At 36.7% G+C, this 24060-nt stretch overlaps 3 protein-coding genes across 4 annotated transcripts in view; 1 reads left to right on the top strand and 2 right to left on the bottom strand.

The window, feature by feature from the left end:
- LOC146133259 (acireductone dioxygenase-like) overlaps nucleotides 1-24060 on the bottom strand; it is a 137701-nt gene that overhangs the window by 13104 nt on the left and 100537 nt on the right. The window contains exon 2 of one of the 2 annotated variants that reach the window (XM_083396791.1): nucleotides 978-1129. In XM_083396791.1, coding sequence (XP_083252917.1) covers nucleotides 978-1097 — 120 coding nt within the window. In that variant the 5' untranslated portion in view covers nucleotides 1098-1129. Of the gene's footprint in view, nucleotides 1-977; nucleotides 1279-24060 lie in introns of those variants that run through there. The other variant, XM_083396792.1, reaches the window with a different exon arrangement.
- Nucleotides 17077-20365, bottom strand: LOC146133270 (cilia- and flagella-associated protein 77-like). Its single transcript, XM_083397104.1, has 5 exons — nucleotides 20217-20365; nucleotides 19106-19318; nucleotides 18259-18480; nucleotides 17980-18084; nucleotides 17077-17503 (listed from the first exon to the last, which is right to left on the bottom strand). Exons 1-5 carry the CDS (start codon nucleotides 20277-20279, stop codon nucleotides 17375-17377), a joined length of 732 nt encoding a protein of 243 aa, XP_083253230.1. The 5' UTR covers nucleotides 20280-20365; the 3' UTR covers nucleotides 17077-17374.
- Nucleotides 21386-24035, top strand: LOC146133269 (uncharacterized). Its single transcript, XM_083396963.1, has one exon. The coding sequence runs from the start codon at nucleotides 21411-21413 to the stop codon at nucleotides 23709-23711; it is 2301 nt and encodes a 766-aa protein (XP_083253089.1). The 5' UTR covers nucleotides 21386-21410; the 3' UTR covers nucleotides 23712-24035.

The raw sequence follows: 24060 nt of genomic DNA, 5'->3' as shown, positions 1-24060 counted from the left end.
GCCTAATTGTACAAAAAGTGTGGTAAGTTGGCCTGTCGCTGCGGCGCCAGTGATTGCTTTAAACGTAACCAGTTAGTGTAGCGTCAGCGTTTTATCGGGCGACCAATTACCGCGTCTCGCGATAAGGTTCGTCTAATAATTAGGTGTCAATCAAGCATTATTGGGCGAGCGACTAACGTGCAATTTCAGGTGGGGAGTTTTCTAAATGCGTTAAGTTGCAAACGTAACATTACGTTGTAAGAGGTGCTGGATGTCGACCAAATGCGCTATAGGGTTACTTAAGGTCAACTTTAGGCCAATATTCAGCGAGGTTATACAGTAATGCACAGCGTAATTGTGAAGTATTCGTTATGTCAATAGTAACTTATTCTTTGCAGTACATTATTTGACTGCATAACAGATCATTTTAGTCAAAAAAAGAACACAAAAACCCAACAATGCTTTAAAAACAGGGCCGAATTGCTAAAGAGTTCTGTGTTCGGTGTTGCATTGTACTCACTATTGGCAAAAATATAAGTTTTGGCAGCAACCTGGACAGTGGACATATTACAGTTTACACAACTGCTTCAAATGACAGTTGTTAAGAATGTTAAACATATGGGAGATTTTTTTATTATAATGTACACATGTTAGCAAAAAATCCCTTCCCCAAACAAAATCGAAGTTAAATAATTTAATAAAATTATACTATAGGATTCGATATTCTGGATTCGTTATTCTAGATTCGAAACCTATTATTCTAGAATACCTTGGTATTCTACTTTGAACATCCCTAGTCAAGTTATTATTAATAATAAACATAATATTACTTGACCCACCCTCACCCAAACGCTAACCCGCACCCTAACCCAAACAATATGCGTTGTGTTATGCGGTATTATTATTTTTTTGTTTTTGCATAACTTTTCACGTACAATAGTGAAAGAGCGCCCATTTGACTACAACACTGGCATGCATTGACAAGAGTAAACCCTTACATGGAAATATTCCACTCCAAGTTTCTTAAGTTGTTCAAGAGTAACACTTTCATCTGTCATTCCTGCATTTTTCTGGTTCTTTGCAACCTCTTCTTCATTTATGTACCAAGCCGTGATCATTTTTTTCAGATTTGGTTTAGGCTAAAGTAGTCTGCAATACTACGTACAATATTGCTGTAATGGGTTAAGTGACTACTAGCACTAAAGTCACTATTTGCTTAACTTGACTTGCCTTAAGTCAGGGCTGGGCGCTGGTTGGTAGGATTCTAGACCAGCGCCCAGGGCTGTCCAAATCAAACATGCTGGCTTGCTAATTTGTGTCTTATAACTTCTTCCTGTGCCCAAGTTTAGTACCTGATCCTTTCTAAAGGGATTTTTTACCAAAAATAAAAAATGTTCATTTACACATTAAAAACATTTGTTTATTTAATCAAGCAAACCAACCATAATTGACCACCAGATCCGTCAGAAATTAGTGTATTTCTAAGCAGAAAGGTCTCAAATAAAACTCAAAACCAAAACGTGCACATTGTGCGCACAATGTGAAATTGCGATATGTGCACGGTTCGGTGCACATTGAAAGGTACGTAGAGCAGTGGTTCTCAACCAGGGAGTCGAACCGTTCGAGTTTAGGGATTTTTTTTGGAATCCGGTTCAGTTTCGGCTAGGAGCAATTTAAAAGTTCCGGTTCAGCTCCGATTCGACCACCGTTATTTCAAAACCGGTTCATAAAGTTCCGGTTCGGCTATAATATAAGTTGCGTTAAATCTAAAAACGTGGGTAAACAAATGTAGAGAATAATCTTTGAATAGTAAGTCATTCAATCAAAGTTACCTGAAGCATTAAAAAACAGCAACTCATTATTGAAATATCTAAAAAGTAAAAAAATCAATGTTTTTTAATCAATATTCAAATTTGTGCATTAAATTTTAAACATGGCATAACCAATACCTATCATAACTTGAGGCTTTAAAATACAAGTTGTGACGTCATGCTGAAGTGAACCGCTTTTGTGAACAAGTTCGGGTTCTGTTAAGGTTCATGTTCTTTCAAATTATTCGGTTCAGTTCCGGTTCGGCTCCTTAAAATCGTTGAAACAACGGTTCAGGTTCGGTTACCGTACGGTGTGAAAAAAATTGACCCAAAACCGGTTCATAAAGTTCCGGTTCGACTTCCTGTTCTCAACCTTTTTATCTTACGGACTGGTAAAACTTCAAACAAATTTTGCGGACTGGTGAACCTTCAAAAATTACAATCAACTCAAAATGCAAATAACGCATAAGTATGCAACTTGACAGCAAAGAATGAAAATTTCCATTCAATGAAAAATTTGCTGCTGTCTCTTTAATATCATACATGTTTTTCGTGGTTTTATTAAAGTTTCACATAGGCTACAACTGGTCTTAAAATTTAAGACTTCAGTTGGGCACAACACTTGCATTGTGACGTACGAAAGTCCAAAGTAGACCATGAACTCTATGTTATGTCACAATGTTGCAAATTTACGAAGCTGACGGTGTGAGATTTAAGATTGTAATATATTTGGCGGACCGGCAGGAAAGTTGATGCGGACCGGCGGTTGAGAACCACTGGTGTAGAGGACTCAGCGTCTGAATTTGTTGTTTACTGTGTTCGTTGTGCGTGTGCTAAGGCTCTGTAAACGTTCTTGCGTATTTACTTTCCCATGCATCCGCTTTTACTGCAACGTTAGTCGTATCCGAATTCTACTAAAACACAGTCAACAAATGCATGCCTTTTGTGCGACACGCGCCTTACTTCGCTGTAAGCTATGTCGAATTATTTGAATATACAATAAATTATTAAGCGACCTGACAGTACGCACTTTGAAATGCAATGACAGTTTGTTTTAGTTTCGATATAGTGGAGTCCAGATAGCACGGTGGTCATGTCTCACCTGTTGAAATATACTTTGGTGATCCCGACGTTATCTGAACACGCATAAGCCCTTCTAACTTAAATTTTATGCATACTGTCGGGTTGCACAGAAAGTATGAATTAATTTGGTTTGCTAGCGCAGTTTCTCGCTTGTAAGTAACCTATTTTTATTGGTGCACATTTTCTCGGAACTGGTGCACATTGTGCACTTGCGATATTTGGCGATTAAGTGCATATTGTGCACTATCGCTCAATGTGCAAGTTACATTGTACCAGTGCACGTTATACAGTAAAGTAAGCTTAATATTAAACGATTTTTCCGATGATGTTTATTGTATTGAGAAGATCAAGTAATCCATGTTATCCTTCGTGCATTTCTTTTCACTAATATGTATTGTTTAATTGATTCCCAATTGTATGGATTTCCTATATGGCATGAATTTATTATGCATGTTATTTTCGTTCGATTTTTTTATAGGTATATTTTTTTAATTGAATCCCAGTTGTATAGATTTTTAATTAGGCTTTATGAGGTAAATTTACTAAAAAAATAAGGTAACAACTGAAGGTAACTAAACCTGCAAATTAAGATATTTGTATACGTTTATAATTTTTATCTATTCTGCTTATGTGGGCATCGTTATGGCGATATCGGGTATTGGGTGGTGGCTCTGTTTGTCCACGACAGGGCTGCGGAGTCGGACTCGGGACTCGACGGATTCGGACTCGGGACTCGACGGATTCGGACTCTGGACTCGACGGATTCGGACTCTGGACTCGAGTAAGACCGCGTAAAACTACCCGAGTCCGACGTGCGCATGCGCAGTATCAAATTTTAAAACTGTTAAGGCGGCAAAATATAAGTTGTATAAGTGTAATAGCAAATGTAAAATATTTATAAACCATGTAATGCGGCTGGATCAATTATGACACGAGTGGGTTGCAGAAAATCCACCTTAATTTAGTTGCGTAAATGGGTAAAATACAGGCTGTAGAGTAAGAGCTGGATTCGGGCTCGGCAAAATCTTACAAAACTCGGGTGTATTTTTTTGACCGGAGTCGGACTCGGGTTGTTTTTAACCAACTCCGCAGCCCTGGTCCACGATATTGGTTATCGTAATAAAGCGTCAAGTTTTGGGCACAACTACCCAAAAGCATGTTTGTAGAACCTTTTAAACATAAGGCAACACGTCTTGTTTTTAAAGATTCATGAAAAATTTGTTAGAATTAGTTGAACATTGAATAGCGATACGTCAGCGTATTGTTGTTGTTTTTTAAATGATCAATGACTCCTAAAAATGACTCGTAATTAGTGGCTCGATCGACCTCTCTGATTCGTCGCATTTAAAAAAAATACAAGCATTATTCTTTATTATAAAATACATTTAAAATGAGTAATTGTTGAACGTTAAGTGAGGCCATAATTCAGTAAATTTAAAAAACGTCAAAACAAAAGTTTATTTTACAAAACCAGAAAATTGAAGCATCATGGCACGCATATAGCACAATTCACAAAAACAACTGAGGGAACAAAAAATACTCACCACAGGGCGAAAACAATCGTAAGATAAAAAGTTGGAAATGTTAAATTTAAAAATTTTAAACGGAAAGCGGAAGCTAAACTGGAACATCAATTTTGCGAAATACTTTAAGCAAGATTATAAACGAAATACTGTCGATATATAGGTAATATGAAAATGCCACAGAAAAAAACGTAAATATAACCTCAAATGACAAAGGAATTATAGTAAAAACGATTAAAGATAAACAAAAAATGAAAGGCTATCGCCATAAAAAAATTAAAAATCAATTACACTGAAAGGAAATTAAAGACGAACGTAGAAATATGCTACAGAAACATAAAAATAAATATAATGCTATATTACAGAGAAAAATAATTACTGACAATAGAAAGTAAAGGCATACATTTATGCAACATCCAAAGGCAGGGGTGGCCAACAAGTGGCTCGCGAGCCGCATGCGGCTCTTCATCCAGTTTTATGCGGCTCTTACGTTCATGTTGCACTTACGATATCTTGGAATGTGTCGATTTCGTTTGGCAAAGTTATTTTCATTTGACGGTTTAACATCAGACTGATTTCCTTAAGGCAATGTATTGTTAGTAACACTTTCAAAACATGACAAACACAAAAAGAATGATTTTTGCACTTCGCAAAACATATTGGGTTTCTGTGCAGCCATAAAGCTGTGGGTCAATGACCCTCAAGTTATTTGATCAAATCATCTTGATAAAGGACATTATATCGATAAATTTGCATATTTTTAACCAAAGCGTAAAGCCTCCGTCTAAATTAAATATTTGTCTATTTAACCCAGGGGTTCCCAACCTTTTTTACACCGTGGCCCCCTTTGAAAATTTTGAGAATTCAATGACCCCCTATATTTTCAACCTTTTAAAAAAAATAAGAAAGGTGTACAACACACAATAAACACGATTGTTCAGTTAATGTAATGGTTGAGCTGGGAAAGGCAACAGCAATGCCATGAAGCTTAGGGTGAGCGAATTGCCTAGATTTGCCCAAAATGTGGTCAAACTATTTTTCTCAAAGCTCAATCGGGTTGTCATCTCTTCTTGAAGCTTCAAGAGTTCAATACATTTTAATTATTTCGTTTGTTATAGTAGAGTATACTAAGAGATATTAAACTGAAAAATATTATTTTTCAAATTTTTCATGGCCCCCTTGAAAAACGTTCATGGCCCACAGGTTGGGAACCCCTGATTTAACCGAATAAAGGCACTCTGTTTCACGGTTCGTGCGATCGCTTTGTGGAAGTGCGCAAGAAAAAGAGTGATGGGCTATACTTTTTTTTCTTTCTGACTGGTTGGTCAACCCTGCAACGAGGTAAAGAAGTTTGTGCAACACAAAACATAAACTGGACAACATTACCAGCTTTCGTTTGCAAATTTTTCCACATTAATTAATTGCAAATTTCAAACCTATTTATTTAACCACCATAATAGCATAAAAACCTTTACTGCAAAACTGCACGCCTAATTTTTTATCCCTGTACCTGAATGTATTTATTCTCCTTTTCGCCAAAGATTTTGAGCAATCAATGCTTGTCTAACACCCGTGCAGGTGACATTATCTGACGTGGCATGCCATAGCATTGTGATTTAACATTAAAATATTGCCTTTCGTGTTTGTAAATATATATTACAGAATTTCTGATACAATTAAAAGTAACAAAAAATCTGGCGAGACCTGCGCAGTCCTTCTCCACGGAGAACGTTTTTCATTTATCTTTATATCTTCTGGTAAGAAGAATCCCGACGAAAATTATACCTAAAATTTCGTCATTATGACGTTTAAAATTATTTCGTATTAGCTCCAAAGATTTAATTAAGCTCATTTATGTTCTGTCTTGTTTCTGCAATCTTACAAGACCTTCTCGCATTAAAGTCAGCACCTTTTTTGTTTTTATTTAAAAAAAAGCGCATTTTTTGGAGAATAAATTTAATTAAGTTTTTCCGCGGTTAATCGCAAATAAAGCAACTTAGGCAACGACTTTAATAGGGTTGGTAAACCTAATATTTTTTTCTTTATATCAGTTAAAAACGACAATTTTTTTTAACTTTTGCTATGTTGCCGAATAACCGGGATTAAAAATATTTCCCGGTATTCGGGATTGTTAATTCTCGGGAAATCCCGGGAATTTCTCGTCGAAACATTCCCGGAGAGGAACCCTAGTACAAATCCTACATCTGCATGTCTGTCTGTTGTTAATTTCGATAATAATCGGCTGCAGGACAAATAGCGGCTTACCATCACAAGCGGCGGAAAAAGTGATCACGGAAAACAAAGTGTGAACCTTTTTACCGACTTTCGGGGCACATACACATTAAGAGCACATCAAATTCACGAGAGGTGAACATTGGATGCAGATTTAGTGCACATTTAATGCACATATCGCATAGTGCACATTGTTAGCACAATATGCACATTTTGGTTTTGAGCTCTCTCAAGGTCTACGACAATTAGGGCATCCAAGGGCAGAAAAGTCTTATAGACCTTAAGGTTGTGGCAATACACTAATTTAGACCTTTAGGTAAACTCCCGGTGTAGATAAACTAAAAATATTTGCTGAAAATTCACAAAAGATAACAAAAAATGTGAGATAGTGTTAATAACACTTGACTCACCTAAACCCAAACGCTAATCCGAATCCTAAACCAAGGGGAAAAAGCCCAAACTCGGGTGGGGATATTAGTGGTAATGGATTGTTACGTCACAAATTGAGGTATTGCGACCTATAAAAAGCGTTTATAATCAGCGCACATTATTAGGCTTAGGGTGCTTGGTTTTTATACGTTGTACAGTACCTACTTTCAAAGATAAATTACACAACATAAGGATTTCAAAAGTTTTTGCTATCCAGTATCGTAAATCTTACTTGTTGCACCTTCATTGTAGTCAAAAAGTTACTTACGAACAAATTCTCATATTTCTCGTTTATGACGTAATAATATGTTCTTGTGTGAGAGTGTGAGAGAGCATTTTCAGCTCTTACCAACATGAAGACAAAATACAGGTCCAGACTTTCCGTGGATTCTGACTTTGCTTTTCACAAATAACTCCGAAAAATCGATGATTTATGCCGAAAGAAGCAATCGCATACGTCCCATTGATGTTGTCAGTTTTGTAAATAAATAAAATTCGGTTTTATTTTTGCTTGCTTTGTATGGTCCGCGAAAAAACAGATTTACAAATAGTATAGTCCGTGGTCAAAAAAAGTTTGGGAAACCCTGGGATAGGGTGCGGGTTAGCGTTTGCGTGAGGGTGGGTCAAGTGTTAATACTAATAATAGGTATAATACCACTTGACCCAAACGCTAACTCACACCTTAATCCAAATAATGTGCGTTGTGGTATGCGGTATTTTCTTGTTTTTTTGTATAACTTTCTGCGTACAAAAGTGAAGGAGCCAGCTGCGTACTGGTAGCAATGTGCATTAGTGCATTTAAGTGTACGTCGATGAGCTGACTTTTGCTTCTTGTTTTTTTTTTTACACTAAGCTATATAATTATTTGAATCCTAGCTGGGTTCGCTACAGAATAATGAGTATACACTATACTAGTGTTTCTCAACCTTTTTCACCCTAGGGCGCACTTGTAAACCGCGGCGGCGCACCTGACGAGCGAGTCGACTGCTAACTTTGTTTGGATATTTTGTTTTTCGCTGGCAGTTGTTATTACAACAGGCTCCGAATTTTATTATCTATAAAGAAGCCTGCGGAGTCGGTTAAAAATAACCCGACTCCAACTCTTGAGTTCGACTCCGGCCAAATGTGCAATTTCGTCAAATTCCGAGTCCGGCTGCCAATCTACAGCCTTTATTTCACCCATGTACGCAACTAAATTAAAGTGGATTTTCAACTATCCCCTCATAGGGGTGTCATATATCTCATCCACCCACAAACCATTGCTGGAAAATATCCACCATATGCTATTCCGCCTTTTCAATTTGCAGTTGGCGGCATTATCAGTTTTAAAATTGTTACTCAGCACTTCGGACTCGGGACGCAGGCAGTCCGACTTCAGAAAAATAAATCGACTACGGTACGTAGAGTCCCAAATCTGACTCCGACTCCACAGCCCTGTTTTAAAATACGATGTGCTTAATAAGAGTACAGGCCTAAATAAAAAGAAAAAAAAATTAAAATACGCCCTTTATATTGCAAATTATAAAAACACGCGGTATGTTAGTTAGAGTTCGATGGAAACATAGAATAAGGCCTGAAAGCAACAACATCTAACTCGGAATAAATCCAAAATTTTACGGAATACGACCTAAATGGACAAAAAAACGCCCAAAACAGTAAAAGCAGGGTGTGGCCTGGGACGGTTAAGGGACATCTTCTTGGCATCGGCCGTTTTGGTGTCGACGTTTGGGTGCCGTAGTTTAAAATGCCATTAGGGCCCCGCTGTTTTGCCACTGCATTGGTTGCCTCTGTTTGGGGTTAGGCGCGAGTAATGGGTAGAATAAGAATTTGGTTTGTGGTTCAAATTATTAGGGGAGTTAGTGTTGAAGTTATGGGTGAAGTTTGGGGTTTTAAAGGCCTTATTCTTGCAATTTAGACCTTATTTGGACGAATTTAGGTCTTATTTTGATTTAAACGTCATTACGAGTATTAGGTATTAGTCCTATTTTGGTCTTAATCCGAACTGTTTTTTATACCGAAGTTGATGTTGTTTTAATTGCGGTCTTATGGTGAAAGCCCCACTAGATATATGTTGCAATAGTTCCTCTTTCTTTGTTAGCGAAAAGCCAACATCAACCATTGCAACTTCAATAGGGGCTACGAATCCAGTCATATTGCTCAGGGTTTATTCACAGAAAATAGTGACTGGAGTTTATTTACAAATATAGTCCTTTATTAAAAAAGATAAATCTGAATGGTCGGATATGTTATCAATTTGTCCTTTTTCGATCTTATTCCGAACTGTGTTTAATTCCGATGTTAATGTTATTCTAATTTTGGTCTTATTGCTGGAATCCACTTTTAGTCGCAAATTCTAAAATAATACAGAATTTTTGTAACATTTTTTCCCATTTTCTCGCGGCGCACCTAGCAACCTTCCGCGGCGCACCGGTTGAGAAACGCTGCACTATACAATTATAATATCAGAAGTAATTTTTGGAGCATAATGGTTGGAGGTTGTAGCAAGACGTAATAAGAATATCAAAGCCCATACAGAAGTAGGTATCGTTTTGAATTTTTCTAATAACTCTTTATTCATTTTCAACATCGTTTTTCGCCATGCGTGTTGGACACCCCTGCCTTAAAATACTTTTGTACACAGGACTTTAAAGTTTCATTGTTTTACCGCGGACCACTTAATTATTGTTTCGCTACACGTGGACCATGGTAGGCGAATAAATTTTCAGAGATAAACGTCATAAATTGACGTCACAATATAAATAGACTTCAAAAATCTGCCGATTTTCTGTCCAAAAATGTGTTAGTGAAATGGGAGTCGAAATATATTCCGTTACTGAACGTTTTAATTTTAATTAATTTTTTTTTTTTGAAAAATTGATTACTTCTAATATATTTTAATGATTTCAATTAGGCCTTCACGGACCCCCATATCTAGTTTACGGACCCACAATGAGCCCATGTAGCCTACCCTAGTTTAAGAACCCCTGCCTAGGGCGTTATTGCCTAGTTTAGCATGTGTCAATATTCTGTATTTTTAGTCTCCCTGATAGCGAATCACCTGCGACGATGCAATGAACAGAAAACAGATAACGTTGGGTGTGTTTTTCTGGCCGCCATGCGCGACCAAACCAGTTTTCAAAATGCGTAGCTAATTGAAGAACAATTCAGCCAGCAAGCCTTCATTTTACAACTGTTTTAGGCCTAATGTAGCTGTACCGGCAATTAGGTATGTACATATCGGACCGGAGCCGATTTTCGATGCCAACTGATAGTATCAGAACTCGTCCGATACCAAAGAAAAAATGAATTTCAGCCATGGTTTGCGATCTATCGCAGTGATTCTACTTTAAACAATAAATTCATTAAAAAGTAATAGGTACAGCTCTAGGACTCAGGGGTCGGCAACCTTTTTAGCACTGCGGACCGGTCAAAAACTAAGATTTTATTACGGACTGGTCATCAAAGGCAAATGTTCAGTAAAGGAAATTAATTACAACTAACTTAATGAAACCCGCAATGCGCAATTAGGGTCGATTCACTTGTTTCGAAAATAAATCGATTACGGGTCCATTCATTTGCAGTTCTAGGGTTTGTAGCCTTTGGAAAATAGCGCTTGAACTCTAGTAATATAACACGCAAGTGACTGTTTACAAGTTCGGAGAACGCTTCTTCAGGTTCGTTCTCAGTCAAGGGTGTGACCCCCCTTTATTAAGTAAAAGAAAAGTTGAGTTGCTACTGCAAGAGGCCTTTTCCCCAGCGCGCTCTCTTAAGGTGCAATTTGACTAAAAAGGCCACATTCAGTATAAGGTTTTGATTTTTTGTATTGTTCCACTATAAATTGTAACACTGATGGTGCCTTAAGGGAATGCCTCCTTCAAATCGTACCACGTCGGAATGCTACGACATTACTGCCGATTATTCAGGCCAACATCATGCCTGGAACTGCAATTTGGTCTGATGAGTGGTAAGCCTACAATAATTTAACACGTAAGTTACCATTTTTTTAGCAACCGGTTATCGCCATGAGACCGTCAACCATTCGGTCTAATTTGTATCACCCTCCGGGGTGCACACTAATGACATCAAAAGTTTGTGGTGGGCGGCTATACGGTATCTGTAAAAGGTAAATGGCGCATTGGAGCAATTCATCCCCGGATATTTGGATGATTTATGTGGCGCCGACAGAAGAACAAACGAAAGATTTTTGAGGAGGTGATGGCTGCTGTCGCAAGAAACCCCAGGTACCTAGTGTAGGCCTAAATATGAAGCGGCTTTTACCTAGTTGGGTTGTTCTGTACCCAACCAAGGGTTTCCCTGCCTAAAAAGGAAACACCATTGCTTTGACTGGGTGGCGTGGTGCAATGGATTTTAATTAATACCAGTCAACAGAACTAAATCTTCAGGTTATTAGTGTCATGGCGTCGTCAGTCATTTGTTTTCGATGTTTTACTGACGTACGGTGGAACACAAATGAGTTATTTTAATTGTTGTTTATGCAAAATCTTGAGTTGATATTTCTGGCATATATAAAAGACAAACAACTATCAAAAGGCCGAAGAAAAATGACGCGGGTGATTTTTGTTGGGTCAGGTTCGGTCTGGGTTCAAGGATTTTGTCAAAATTCGGTTCAGTTTCGGTATCAGTTCGGAGCAATTCAAAAGTTCTGGTTCAACTCCGGTTCGATTAAATTTGTTCTCAAAATCGTTTTATAAAGTTCCGATTTGGATACAATAAGAGTTAAGTTAAACCTAAAATTGTTGTAACTCAAATTTAATTTAGGTTTTATGGCGTAGGCTGTTATAAACAATCAGTTCAAAAGATATCTGAAACATATAAAAAAAGTAAATAATATTATTTGAAAATGAAAAAAATCAACATTTAAAAAAAAGTGTAAATAAATATTTATTTTTTATAAAATTTCGAGTGTGGCATAACTTGACTCTGTGAAATACAACTTGTGACGTCAAGCTGGAGTGAAAGGCTTTTTTGACAGGTTCGAGTTCGGTTAAGGTTCAGGTTTTTGAAAATGTTGGCGCAAACAAGCGAGAAGGTAAGTTAACTCATAACGTGCGTGTTTTATTTTTGAGCTTTCCTTGAAAAATTTATTTACTAACGCCGAAATTTTTTTTTTTTATTTATGTTACTGATAAGCAAAAATTTAATTGCGTGAGAGTAAGGCCGAAAAATGTGTTTCCTATTTAAGGTGGAATTTATGCAAATTATTCTCCGTGTAAAACAGGAGACTACATATTTGCTAATGTTTTTTTAATATAATTGCCTACCCAACCGTCGAGATTAAAATAAGTAAAAATTTGCACAAAAAAAACTTACAGTGCTTTTTTTGCTTTTTAAGGCGTTAAGTTACCGATGTGTTAATTGCGGTAAAGCTGCCATATTGCAAAGAGAATACAAATCGGAAGAAACACACAAAATGGCATTACCTAAACTAGGTTGACAAAACGGTGTGTTTTCAGAGATAAGAAAACAGACGGTATTTCGTGCATATTTTAAAGATGGGATACTTTTGACCGAAGCGCAAAAATATTAATATTAAGCTAAGTTTTAACGAGCGTGATCCCATAAAACTCCTTTTGAAGGCGATTAAACTATATCAATGTCCTGAATGTGACACGACACTAAGTTACTAAACAGTGTGTCAAATTGGTCGTTTCTAAGTGCTAAACCAGGATCGGAAGCAGTAGCTATAGTGGCCATTTCCCCCAAACTATGTTTTTTACCGTATTTTACTTTATAAACGTAAAAAAATTCTCTCGACCTTTCAAACTGTTCTTTTTCCGGTTTAAGAAAATCTTTTCAGTCCAAACGCAACGCTAGTTCGCCCGAGAATCGCAGTTATTGAACGATTAGTTGTTTTTTGACTTGGCGTACTGACGCAACTTTGCGACATCATCACTAAAAAACATAATGCTCCCCACCAAACAAAAATCCTAGTCCGCCACTGGTCCTTTTATGGCCAGTTGTCCCATTTTTACTTCGGTTTTTATATTGTAAAACGCACAAGACTACTAAAAAGTAACCGCAGTAATTGCTTCGGGACCCAGAGCACTTGGTCGTTGTATGCATTTTGTAAAACAGTGGTTATAAAGCAGAAAGGTAAATTTTATAACGAATTAACCTAAAACTAAAAAAAATTAGGTTTCAAACATATTAGAGGCCAAATCCACATTTTGGACTTATATATTTGCCCTAATGTTTGACTTTGATTTTCCACAATTATTCGTCCACAAATTAGCTTAATACAGTTCATAATTGTGACATAACAAACTACTTTATGTGCTACAGATGTTGGTTTCCATGATTGCAATGCTAAACTAATATTTGGCTAAAAAAACACACTTAATTCGCATAATCTTACAGGTTTATTTTTAAGCGTTCATTTTCACTAAGCGTATGAAAATACTGCTCGTATATGATACATTGAAAGTAAAAGTTTAAGCACATGAGCTTTGTGGTCCAAAACATAATAATATTCGGAAAGGGAGGCGCGTGTTTCGCTAAATAGGGTCAGGAGCATTGTTCACTGTTGCTAATGTGCTCACTGCTCCATCAGTTTGGATACACCCAAGCATATCAAACAAACAGGAGGAATATAACTGCCACTTAGCGTTATAGGCCTATAGCCAGGGTTGCCATCTGCTCAGACCAAAAAATAAGTACGATGCTGTAATAAATTGTTTATTGAAAAGATTTTCTGTAATGCTTTAAATAGCAAGATTTTTGTGTTTTGTCGTAACATTGTGGGCTATAATTGTTCTTTTTAGCCTCTAAGTTGATTTCACAATCACAATAACAGCAATGATCGTAGCTCTTTCCCTTTCGACTTCGTTTGATATGAGGAAGTTCATTTTCTATTTTTCCTAAATTTAGCGGTTTCCTAAATTTAGGACTTGCCACTTTTTAGTATTTAAATGAAACACTTGCGGTCTCTTATAACTACTTAGTGGTCAGAAAATGACAGTTGTTTATTCCAGGATGCAGTGAAAGACCGTAAGGTACATCGAGTCCACTGCACCCTGTTTGTACAAATGTTCATTAGAAAAAACAAAAAACATATACCCAACACAAAACTAATTGACAATAAATATAAGATAACAAACGAAAAGTCATTAACGAAAACAAAAGTTTACTGTCGGAAATAACAAGAACGCAGTGATATATTTACAGCTTAAATAAAATAATACAATTACTCATACCAAAAGTTCAGGAGATTGAGGCAAAATTCACTGACAATAACAGCAAAAAGCGTACATAAGCTTTGCAAAAGCAAGATCAATGCAAAATAGTAAAAATAAATTACCAATTGCTAATCATTAAATTTTTAAATAAAAAATATTTTTCTTGGCTATAGGTTCAGTTGACCTATTCTTGCCTTGTGAAGGATATAGTTTTTACAATCCTGGATTTTTTACTTTTTACAAAAATTCAACTTACTTTACCAACAATCTGTTTTTGCGTTGTAGACTTGTCCTGTAGTGTCTTTGGCCAGGTTTGAGTTTTTTTCTCAGCCCAAATCCATGCCTAAAATAGTATTCTGTAATAAAGGTATTGGGGCGTCAAATCTGTTTCCGTTGGCTTCTAATTTTAACTTAAAGAATTTTGTGTCTTTGAAGTAATTTATTCAGCCTTCATTTTACAGTGTTGCAATATCTTAGGTGCTTTTAAGTCACGGTTTTTAAATGATTTGACTTGACTTAAGTCCTTGTGTCAAATAAGTTGGGTTAAATATAGGCCTAAGTGTTTTTATTAAATATATTTTTAAATAAAATACAAAAAATTATGTGATTTATCTCAATTTTTGCACGTAAAACAATTAGCTGGTTATACGTAGGGTTTTTGTTCTTTTTTAGTTGAGATATGTTTACCAATTTTATGAGTTTATACCGTTTTATTTTTATAACAACGACCTGAAGTTTACTTCCTCTAAAGAGTCTAAACTTTGACCAGGTTGACTGTGAACGTGCACTATTTTTACAGACGAGATTTGACGTTTTACGCTATATCAAAAAAACAGTTCAGTTTTTCCATTGCTATCGAAATGCTACAATCAGGAGCAAGTGGAGTCACCAGCAACGTTACAAAGCTCTTGGAATTAAAAAAGAAGACTGCCGTCTGGTTTGTAAGCAACTGCAAATCCGGTTCGAACGCAAAGAAACGATTGGCGCTGGCAGAGACACTTGTAATCGATGGACTGGCCGTGGATAGGTTTGGACGTTGTTTTGGAACAACAAAAGAGGTTCCGGATAAAAATCAATTTATTCGCACAGTTTAAAAGTACCGTTTTTACTTGGCTTTTGAAATTTCGTTTCATTGGCCAGACCAGTGGTTCACAATCTTTTCAGCTTACGGACCGGTAAAATTTCAAAATAAATTTTGCGGACCGGTGGATCTTCAAAATTCAAAATCATCCCAAAATGTAATTACGACAAAAGAATGCAACTTAAAAGCAAAGAATGGAGCAATTTGCAGCTTTATTTTTAATACATGGTTCTATCGAAGTTTTTGACGAACAAGTGGTGTAAAAGTTTGAGACTTAAACGAGATTTGTAGTCTATTTTTAAACAGTTGTGTACAACACTTGCAATATTGTGCCGTCCATAAAAGTCCAAAGTAGACCATTAACTCTATGTTACGTCACAATGCTGCAAATTACTGAATAGCGAAGTTTTTATTTAATGGACAATCCTTCGACATCTTGCGTCAATTGAGATATAAAATTGTAATATATTTGATGGGCCGGCAGGGAAGTTGACTCGGACCGGCACCGGTCCGTGGACCGGCGGTTGAGAACCACTGGTCCAGACTACATCACTGAGAATTTTTTTTACAACAGTTTGACATTAGGTGCAATTCCCGTTGTGTTTGGTGCTACCAGGGAGGATTATGCGGCTGTGGCTCCACCTCATTCCTACATTCACGTGGAGCTTTTTAATTCCACCACAGACTTAGTTGAGTAGGCTATTTGCACTATCTTGAGAAAAACGAAACCGCCTACGCTGAGTATTTTTCGTGGAGAAGAATGAAACCTAAGGATGTGCCGCCCTATGGAATGTACATGGGAGCTTGAGCGCTGTGTTGAAGTTTGTACAGAAATTTACGTGGAAGATGGCGCAATTGTAACAGTCATATCAATTTGAGTCAATCCATGCAAATAAAATCCATCAACGACTGGTGGTACGGCAAAGCGGGTAAAGAGTGTCTGGCAGAGTTTTAAATTCACTGGACTTGCTTTAACAACACTATATGCCTGCAGTGTTTTTTGTTCAAGGTGTTTTGTTAAATTTCTCCAGCGGTTTCCCAAATATTGGACTTGCAAGTTTTTGGTATTTAAATGAAACACTTGCGGTCTCTTAAAACTAATTAGCGGTCACCCAAACCAAACCTTAAAAAAAAACCTGCAGTGTTGTATGCTGCCTATAAACAGCCAGATGGACAAAACGTTTTTTACACTAATAGTTTAAAGTTTCTCTACTATAATTGTCTTTTAACAACATGGCTTGACATGGTCCACTGATAACTGGGCCGTGGCTTGACTTGTTATTTTTTTAAAATACTTGGACTTAAGTTGTTTTACTAATGACTTGACTGGGACAAAAAAGTTAAACTTACAATGACTTGTTTTTTGTCATCTTCTGAAAAACATACTTTGAAGTGAGCTATTTATCCTTTTAAAAACTATGTTGTGTTTTAATACTAAAAATTGGGAGAGCGTGGATGTTTTACCTAAATTGTTTAGCAATTAACTTACAAAAATGCATGTGAGCTAAACTGGGACGTTAAATATTTTATGAAATAAAGTTGACCGAAAGTCCTTAAAAGTGAAAATATTCTGAAAATTGTCAATACGCTGGTAATTGATTTCGCGTTTATGTTACCTACAAAGTAAAAACACCCGTTTTAAATAAGTGATCTTTATGATTGTCTGTGATTATGTCCAAGGCCGAGTTTCCGTATCCCCCACTAAAAAAACATTTCCAAACATGGTGATAATAATACACAAATAAACAGAATGCAGTTTAATATTTGACGAAAATCCGCGACATTTGGCACTTGGGTGGAAAATTTGTTAAGCCGACAAACAAAAGAACGATATCAAACACGTTCTATTCCGTAACAGCGAAATGCAATATAGCTTTCGGCTTTTGAATGGGATCAGCAACACGAATTGCCAAATTGCCAAGTGCACCAACAATCGCGAACATCGGAAATACAGTAACGGGGGCGGAGGACAACACGAGTAGAAACGAAACAAAAGTGACTATAAGTACAATCGGTGTGGTGCTGTTGTGGCGACGGCGCTTAGCTGCGGGCCGCTTCGTAAATGCCGTGCCCAAAGACCCCGGTGCGAGAAGTGGCGTCGGTCTGGTGATGCTGGAAGGCACGCAGGCGCTTCTCGGGGGTGCGGAAAGTCTCCAGATGAGCGGCACCCTGTTACAGCACAAAGGCAACCACTATGTATATTTTCGACTGAAATCGTCGCTATTTCAATTTTTTCGGCAAGGCCAACTTTGAGATATCATGAACCAAAATAGGATAGAATTTTCGATTTATTTATTATTTTTATAATCTGATGTTCTAATAAGGTATAATTAATTATCTATGGAGGTCCGATATTTGGCATTTTATTAAATACTGGTTCCCAGAAATTTAAAAAACACATAATAATATCTACTGTTTGGTGAAAAAAGTTACCGCTAGTAAGGATGAAACGATTTTCGTCGCTAGGTATCAGGCGCGGATTCAGGACTTTTGTTTAAGGGGCCATGAAAAACAAAGAATGACGTCACAAAGTTATGTCATAACGTGACGTCACAAAGTTACGTAAAAACGTTACACCACACAGTACGCTTATTTTGTTAAAAATGACGCCATGGTCACACCGCCCTGATATACTTATTACTTACCCTGCTAAACCTGGGCATTTGCCACAGCGGTGGGTTCTCAACGGTGGGCTGGTATTTTCTCAGCAGGGATGCCCGAGTCTCGTATATCCTACCGTCAATTTTTTTCTGAAAAATAAAAATGGCAGGGATTTTGGTTTTAACTAGCCACGCGCAAGTTTGAAAATCCAACTCGCTAATTTTTTAAATGCTCGGCCAATAAAATGTTTTTTGGTATTGACATTAAACTCAAAGCAATTTGAAACATTAAAAAGTTCGGCCAAAAATAAAACAACATCAGACCTGCTGCACGGTCCTCGCTCTTCGTGCTAACTCTGCCTCCCTCCTAGTGGCCAGCCACCTGTCCTGATACTTGTGTTCGAGAAGGTCAAACACAGGGGTTGAAGGTCGTGTGCTGATACCAAAGGTCATGTCCGGAGGAATTCTCTTGGTTAAAATCTTTTTCTTGTCTTCCTCGGTCACCCTTCTTCTTACATCATTTGTTGCTCTGTACTGAGCTTGTTCCTTTAAAAATAGAGACTTTTTTTAATAAGAACGTTCTTAAAACTAGAAAAGCCAACACTGTATACTGCATTGCAATCTCACTCAAAGAGTTCTTTATTTAAAACCAATCTACAGGAACTATATATGTATGTATATTTGTAAAGGGGGTTATTGAAATATATATATATATAACTTTATTCTACCTACTGAACAAGCAAATAAAGGCTAAATTAAATCTAAAATTAATATATTTTGTATATATATATATATTAAATTTCCTTAATAGGTACAGACAAAAAATGTGTTTACTGATCCCATTGTGAATCTTTGATTTCAATAGAACACATCTATTCTCATAAAGGTCTGTTTGAGAGTAAACACAACGCCCTTTAATAATAGGAATCAGTGACAAAGTCTCATCAAACAAAACTGTATTAAATAACATCAGTGTTTATGAAATATATACATGTTTTGTGATAAAACAAGGCCTAACAAAACCTATGAATAAAATGTCTACTTTTTGTGCAAAGAAAATGTAATATAATTAATAAAAGGTTAATATTTACAAAAACTTTGTAATAAAATAAAATTATTACTTTATTAGGAAGTAAATTTCCAATAATACTGCAAACAAACTCCTACTTACTTTTGCTGAAACCAGTCCAGATGAAACAGCTCCCTTATTGAGGGCAACAAAATCTCTTTGTAGTGGCTTTTCTCTTCTTCTATGAATGGGGATGGGTTCTTTGGTGATCATGGCTTCTGCAGCCCCACCGTCTAGTGTGACATTAGGGCGGCCATAAATAAAGCCATCATTTGGCAATGTAAAACATCTTTTCAGCGGCATTCCAAGTTCAGACTAGAATAAAATGAGTTTGTTTGATAATAAGACATAACCACTACAGATTATTTACTACAATCAAACAATTTTAAAATGAAAATCCTTGTTATCCACTATAGAAAGTGTAACAAGTGCACCTGTGATTTTATCAACAGACCACAACTGCACCAAAAAAACTCATATATGCACACCGATTTACAGTATGTTACATTTGCAAGGTTGAATTGTGACATCTGTTGCATACCATCACCCCAAATAAAGGTATGTCATACTTTCCAAATAAGTCTGATACTACATTTAATACCAAACCATGCATTTTTTTATGTAGAGCGGTAGTTGCATAGAAATAGCTATTTTCATTAAACCTATACGGTATTTAAGAAAAATGGACATTTTTAAAAGCCTCACCAAATGGATTTCCAAGAATTTTTATTTTTAAATGTAATTTAGTCTTGTACTACACCCTCATTTTAATACTGGAAATGTAGACTTATTAAAAGTTTGAGAGCTGGTCTAGAATCCTACCACAACGAGCATTACTTGGGTTAGTGTGCGGGTTAGCGTTTGGGTGAGGTTGGGTCAAGTAATGTTATGTTTATTATTAATAATAACTTGACCCACCCTCAACCAAACGCTAACCCTAACCCAAACAATATGCGTTGTGGTATGCGGCATTTGAAGAATGTTTTTTTTTTATTAATTTTCACGTACATAAGTGAAAGAGCGCCGGATTCCAGACCAGCGCCAAAGTTTGTAATTTGTTTTAGGTATGAAAATCGTTTGATAAGAATTTATCGATGTTCAGTATCACTTGAGTCTAGTATTCACAGACCATTGGGTTAGTTGTGACGACAAAGTAAAATAAACATGCTTAGACAGTTTCTACAAAGTACAAATAAATGCAAAATAAACAAACCTTCATTAAAAGGGGATTTTCGTACATGGAGTCGCGAAAAATACCTAGTCGATGTTCCCCCATCTTGCTGCGTTGTCTTGTGATGAAATTAAAACACCAAAACAACCTTATTTTTGGTATCTGGGCGAGGAAATACGCTGTCTACTATACAAAACAGGACAAGCTATACCAAGCTCGCTTACTTATTGGATTGTAACGTGTTGTCATAACAACCATTGTTTCCATTTTTTCTTGTATAATATAAATCTTTTTTGACCCACAAATTGTCGTTTTAATAGTAATTACATTACTGATAAGACCTCTTTTAAATATATCGCTTTTATAGTGCATTTTAATAGTGGTTGTCATCAAAACAAATATAGTTTATGTATCGGATGGGATAGGTACGGTTACCACGTTATTCCTAATGTTTACTTTTGTTGTTACCAGTCGACTAGTCTTGTGTAATTTTGAACGCAATTATGCTCTTGCTTTTATCTTGTTGAGGGTGGTTTTAAATAAGTTTTATGGTTAAAAGAAGGGGAATGTTGAATTATGTGCCTTATATTCGCACCAATATGTTACCCACTCACCATTTGAATTTTACTCCTGTAAAACATTGATAAATGTGATTTAATACATAAAAACACGGCTAGAACATTGCGCTCCAAAATGCTTCAGCTTTAACTAAATTGCTTGTGAAAGGGGAAACTTTGTATAAAATATCTATGTTGAATTTATCTACGCGATATAGACATCATTTTATCAAAATATATCAAAGTTAATTGCTTTAAAGCAGGGGCCGGCAACCTACAGCCCGCGGGCCCGTATACCAAGTCTGGAAAGTATGGCAGAGATCTCGCGGGTGCACGGCCGAAAAAATCCGGGTGACCGGGTGCAACAAAGGTCAAAAAAGTGCACCTCGGGTGCACTTTATGATTTTCCAATGCATTGTGTATTGCATACATTGCACTGTAAATGTATGCCGCACAAATTTTGTACATAATTGGGGTGCAGTTTAGATATTTTTCGGGGTGCACTTTTAAAAGGTTGAAAAAAACTTGCGGGTGCACTTGCCATACTTTCCACAGTGGCCGTAAGTAATACAGTATAACTTCACTGCACCTGCAAAAAGTTACAATTAATGGCAACTTTAAATCAATTTTGTTTTATATAGATAATTTAACAAACTGTTGTTCTACAGTTATTTTCAAAATGGACTTATTAAAAGATTATTATTCGACAATGCCAATATATACAGAAGCATGTCAAGAAGCAGAAGATATTGTTTCATCCTGGATGGCTAAAAAAGAGTGCTCTGAATTAACTGGATATGATTTAGACTGTAACGACATCTTAGCAGATGTGACAGAGCAACCTGTATCTGATTGTGAAGAATTTGCTAGAGGGACCAGCTCTATATCTACCAATAATCTGACAGATTCAAATGAAAGTGAGGTGGTCATGCAACATTTGTATGACTGCCTCTCCTTTGAAGGTAAAGATCTCTTGAAAGAAAAGAAGAAGGTTTTGAAACCAACATTCAGTCGCCCGATATTAACAATGGAAATGCGCCACCAACAGGTAAAAGAAGCACGCCGCAAAAGAGCAGAAGAAGCAGCAAAGCGTCATAACACCAAGCTACAAAAAGCAGAATTACAAAAAGTTGCAGAGGACATTATGCGACAGGAAGAAAAGGAGAAGCAGTTGAGGCACAAAATGGAGGAAGAGGCAATCTTACAGGAAATGGCTAAAATTAGGAAAACAGTACATGATCAGAAAAAGCTTGTTTTAATAACAAAACCAAAACATGTTACACCTCCGATGGAAGATTCTGAGCTGAAACCTGAAATTAGTTGTCACAACAGAAAGACTGTTTTAACAAATGAAACTAACATGAAAATTGACGTATTTGTGCGAAAACTTATTAAAAGAAAGCGACAACAGCTTCTGCAAAAATGCTTTTCTGGTTGGTTTAAGGTGGTTTTGAACAGAAATGCTCAAATGGGAAAAGCAAAGGCACTGGCTGATTGGAATTTAGTAATGAATGCCTGGAATGGATGGCGGAAGTTTTCCATGCTGCAGGTGTCCAAACGCTCAACGAAAATCCATGAGACCAATATGAAGCAGACCAAACTTCAAGGCCATTTGGCTGTACTCAAGTACAACAAAGTAATCATGAAAAAGTGTTTGCATGCATGGATTGAATTTGTCAAGACAAGCAACTACTGCAAAGATTTATGGAAAGAAAGAGAGTCAACTAAATTAAAAATGCAGGCCTTACTTGGTGCTGTTGCAGAAAAAAAACAACCTTTAGAAGATGACCTCATTGTTGAAAATTTTGAGGATGATGATTCTGAAATCAGTAGTGTTATTGAAGAAACACCACATGAATTTTCAAGAAAAGTCGTTAAAACCAAGCCACAAAGCAAACCTGCTTGGCAGTTAACAAAGGCAGATGTCAGAAAACTTTCAAAAAAAAGTATGTTGAATCTGCAAGCCAATTTGCACAAAAAAGATAACAAACAGCCTAATATCACAGTAGTAGAGAAAGTTAGTAAAACCATGGTTTCTCCAATGGATCATCAATACAACCACCCATTACAAGTTGTTGAGTTAAATACAGCTGACAGAAATGCTAGGACTGAGAAACAGAAGAATGAAATAGTTTCAGTGCGAAGTCCCAAAGTAATACCAATTAAAAAAATGCTTGACCAAAAGCCGAAAATTCTCACTGAAATGGAAAAACGTGCTCTTGAAAGAACAACCAGACGGCAGGAGATGCAAAGGCTTCGCCAGGAAAAGGAGAGGGTCAAATTAGAGCAGGAAGCAAAAGAAGAAGAGTCCAGGATCGAACATGAGAAAGCGGAAAAGCGCCACAAAGCTGCTGAAATGAGGAGGGCAAAGCAGAAAAAAGAACAGGAGGAGCTGGAGAGAAAGCAGTTTCAACTTCATATGCAAAATATGCGCAAGAAAGCTGATGCACACTTTATAAGGACAACTTTACGAAGGAAAGGCCTTGAACCTTGGAAACTATTTATTGTGCAAATCCATAAGCAAGCATCAGATGCATTGGCTTTCCAGCAGCGGAATGCTGTCCAAAACGGTTTTCAAACCTGGCATTCTAATTATAAAAAGAGTAGAACCAGAAAAGAAGGAATTGCTGATCTTTATAACTATAAACTAACTCTCAAAAGATCTTTCCACCAGTGGCTTTCTTATAGGGAAATTATCTCTATACAGGAGAAAAAAGCAGACATCCGGTGTTTTTTTGTGATGAAACAAAAATACTTGAAGCACTGGAAAGACTTTACTACTAGCCAGCAATTGGAGGGCTTTAAAAGGGAGGACATGGCAGTGCAACATAACAAGCTACGCCTATTGAAAATTGGCTTTAATATGTTTTTGCACCATCACCGAAACCTTGAAAGGGAGAAGGAACGATCCCGCCATGTGTCTGACTTGAGAAGAAAAGTTGCTCAACTTTTACCAGACTTTTGCCCTGGTAATTATTAATTAAAGCTCTATATAGTGGTCTGCAGGTGATGACGGTTTCAAATAGGTTAGCCTACTATAATCCCTGCAAAAGTATACGACCAATCACCCATGCTCTGGTTTATTATGATAAAAAAGTGTTTGATTTTTTAATAGCTGGAATACTATTCTTAATGGAATCTGTTTAAACATTTTATTATTGTACAACAAAGTGATGAACTCAAAACATGCATTGTAACAGTTGACACACTGAAATTACGTAGCCTTAACCGTATATTGTTATATTTTGTCTAATCTAAACAATAGTTAGTTTGCTTTTTTGTGCATATTTACCGAATGCTCTCTAGCAGTCTATACTGTACATTCGTCG

This window comes from Ascidiella aspersa, chromosome 9, assembly GCF_963924565.1.
Source record: "Ascidiella aspersa chromosome 9, kaAscAspe10.2, whole genome shotgun sequence".
Classification (NCBI taxonomy): domain Eukaryota; kingdom Metazoa; phylum Chordata; class Ascidiacea; order Phlebobranchia; family Ascidiidae; genus Ascidiella; species Ascidiella aspersa.
Note: the sequence above shows the minus strand (reverse complement) of the source record. Positions and strands in the feature narration are given on the sequence as shown.

Excerpts from the sequence above, each read along its gene's own strand:
- LOC146133270 (XM_083397104.1), bottom strand. The coding sequence starts at position 20,279 with ATGGGGGAACATCGACTAGGTATTTTTCGCGACTCCATGTACGAAAAT. Across the intron at positions 19,319-20,216 it reads AAAATCCCCTTTTAATGAAG|TCTGAACTTGGAATGCCGCT; the intron begins GTTTGTTTATTT and ends ATTTTATTCTAG. Across the intron at positions 18,085-18,258 it reads GAGCGAGGACCGTGCAGCAG|AAAAAAATTGACGGTAGGAT; the intron begins GTCTGATGTTGT and ends TTTATTTTTCAG.
- LOC146133269 (XM_083396963.1), top strand. The coding sequence starts at position 21,411 with ATGGACTTATTAAAAGATTATTATTCGACAATGCCAATATATACAGAA.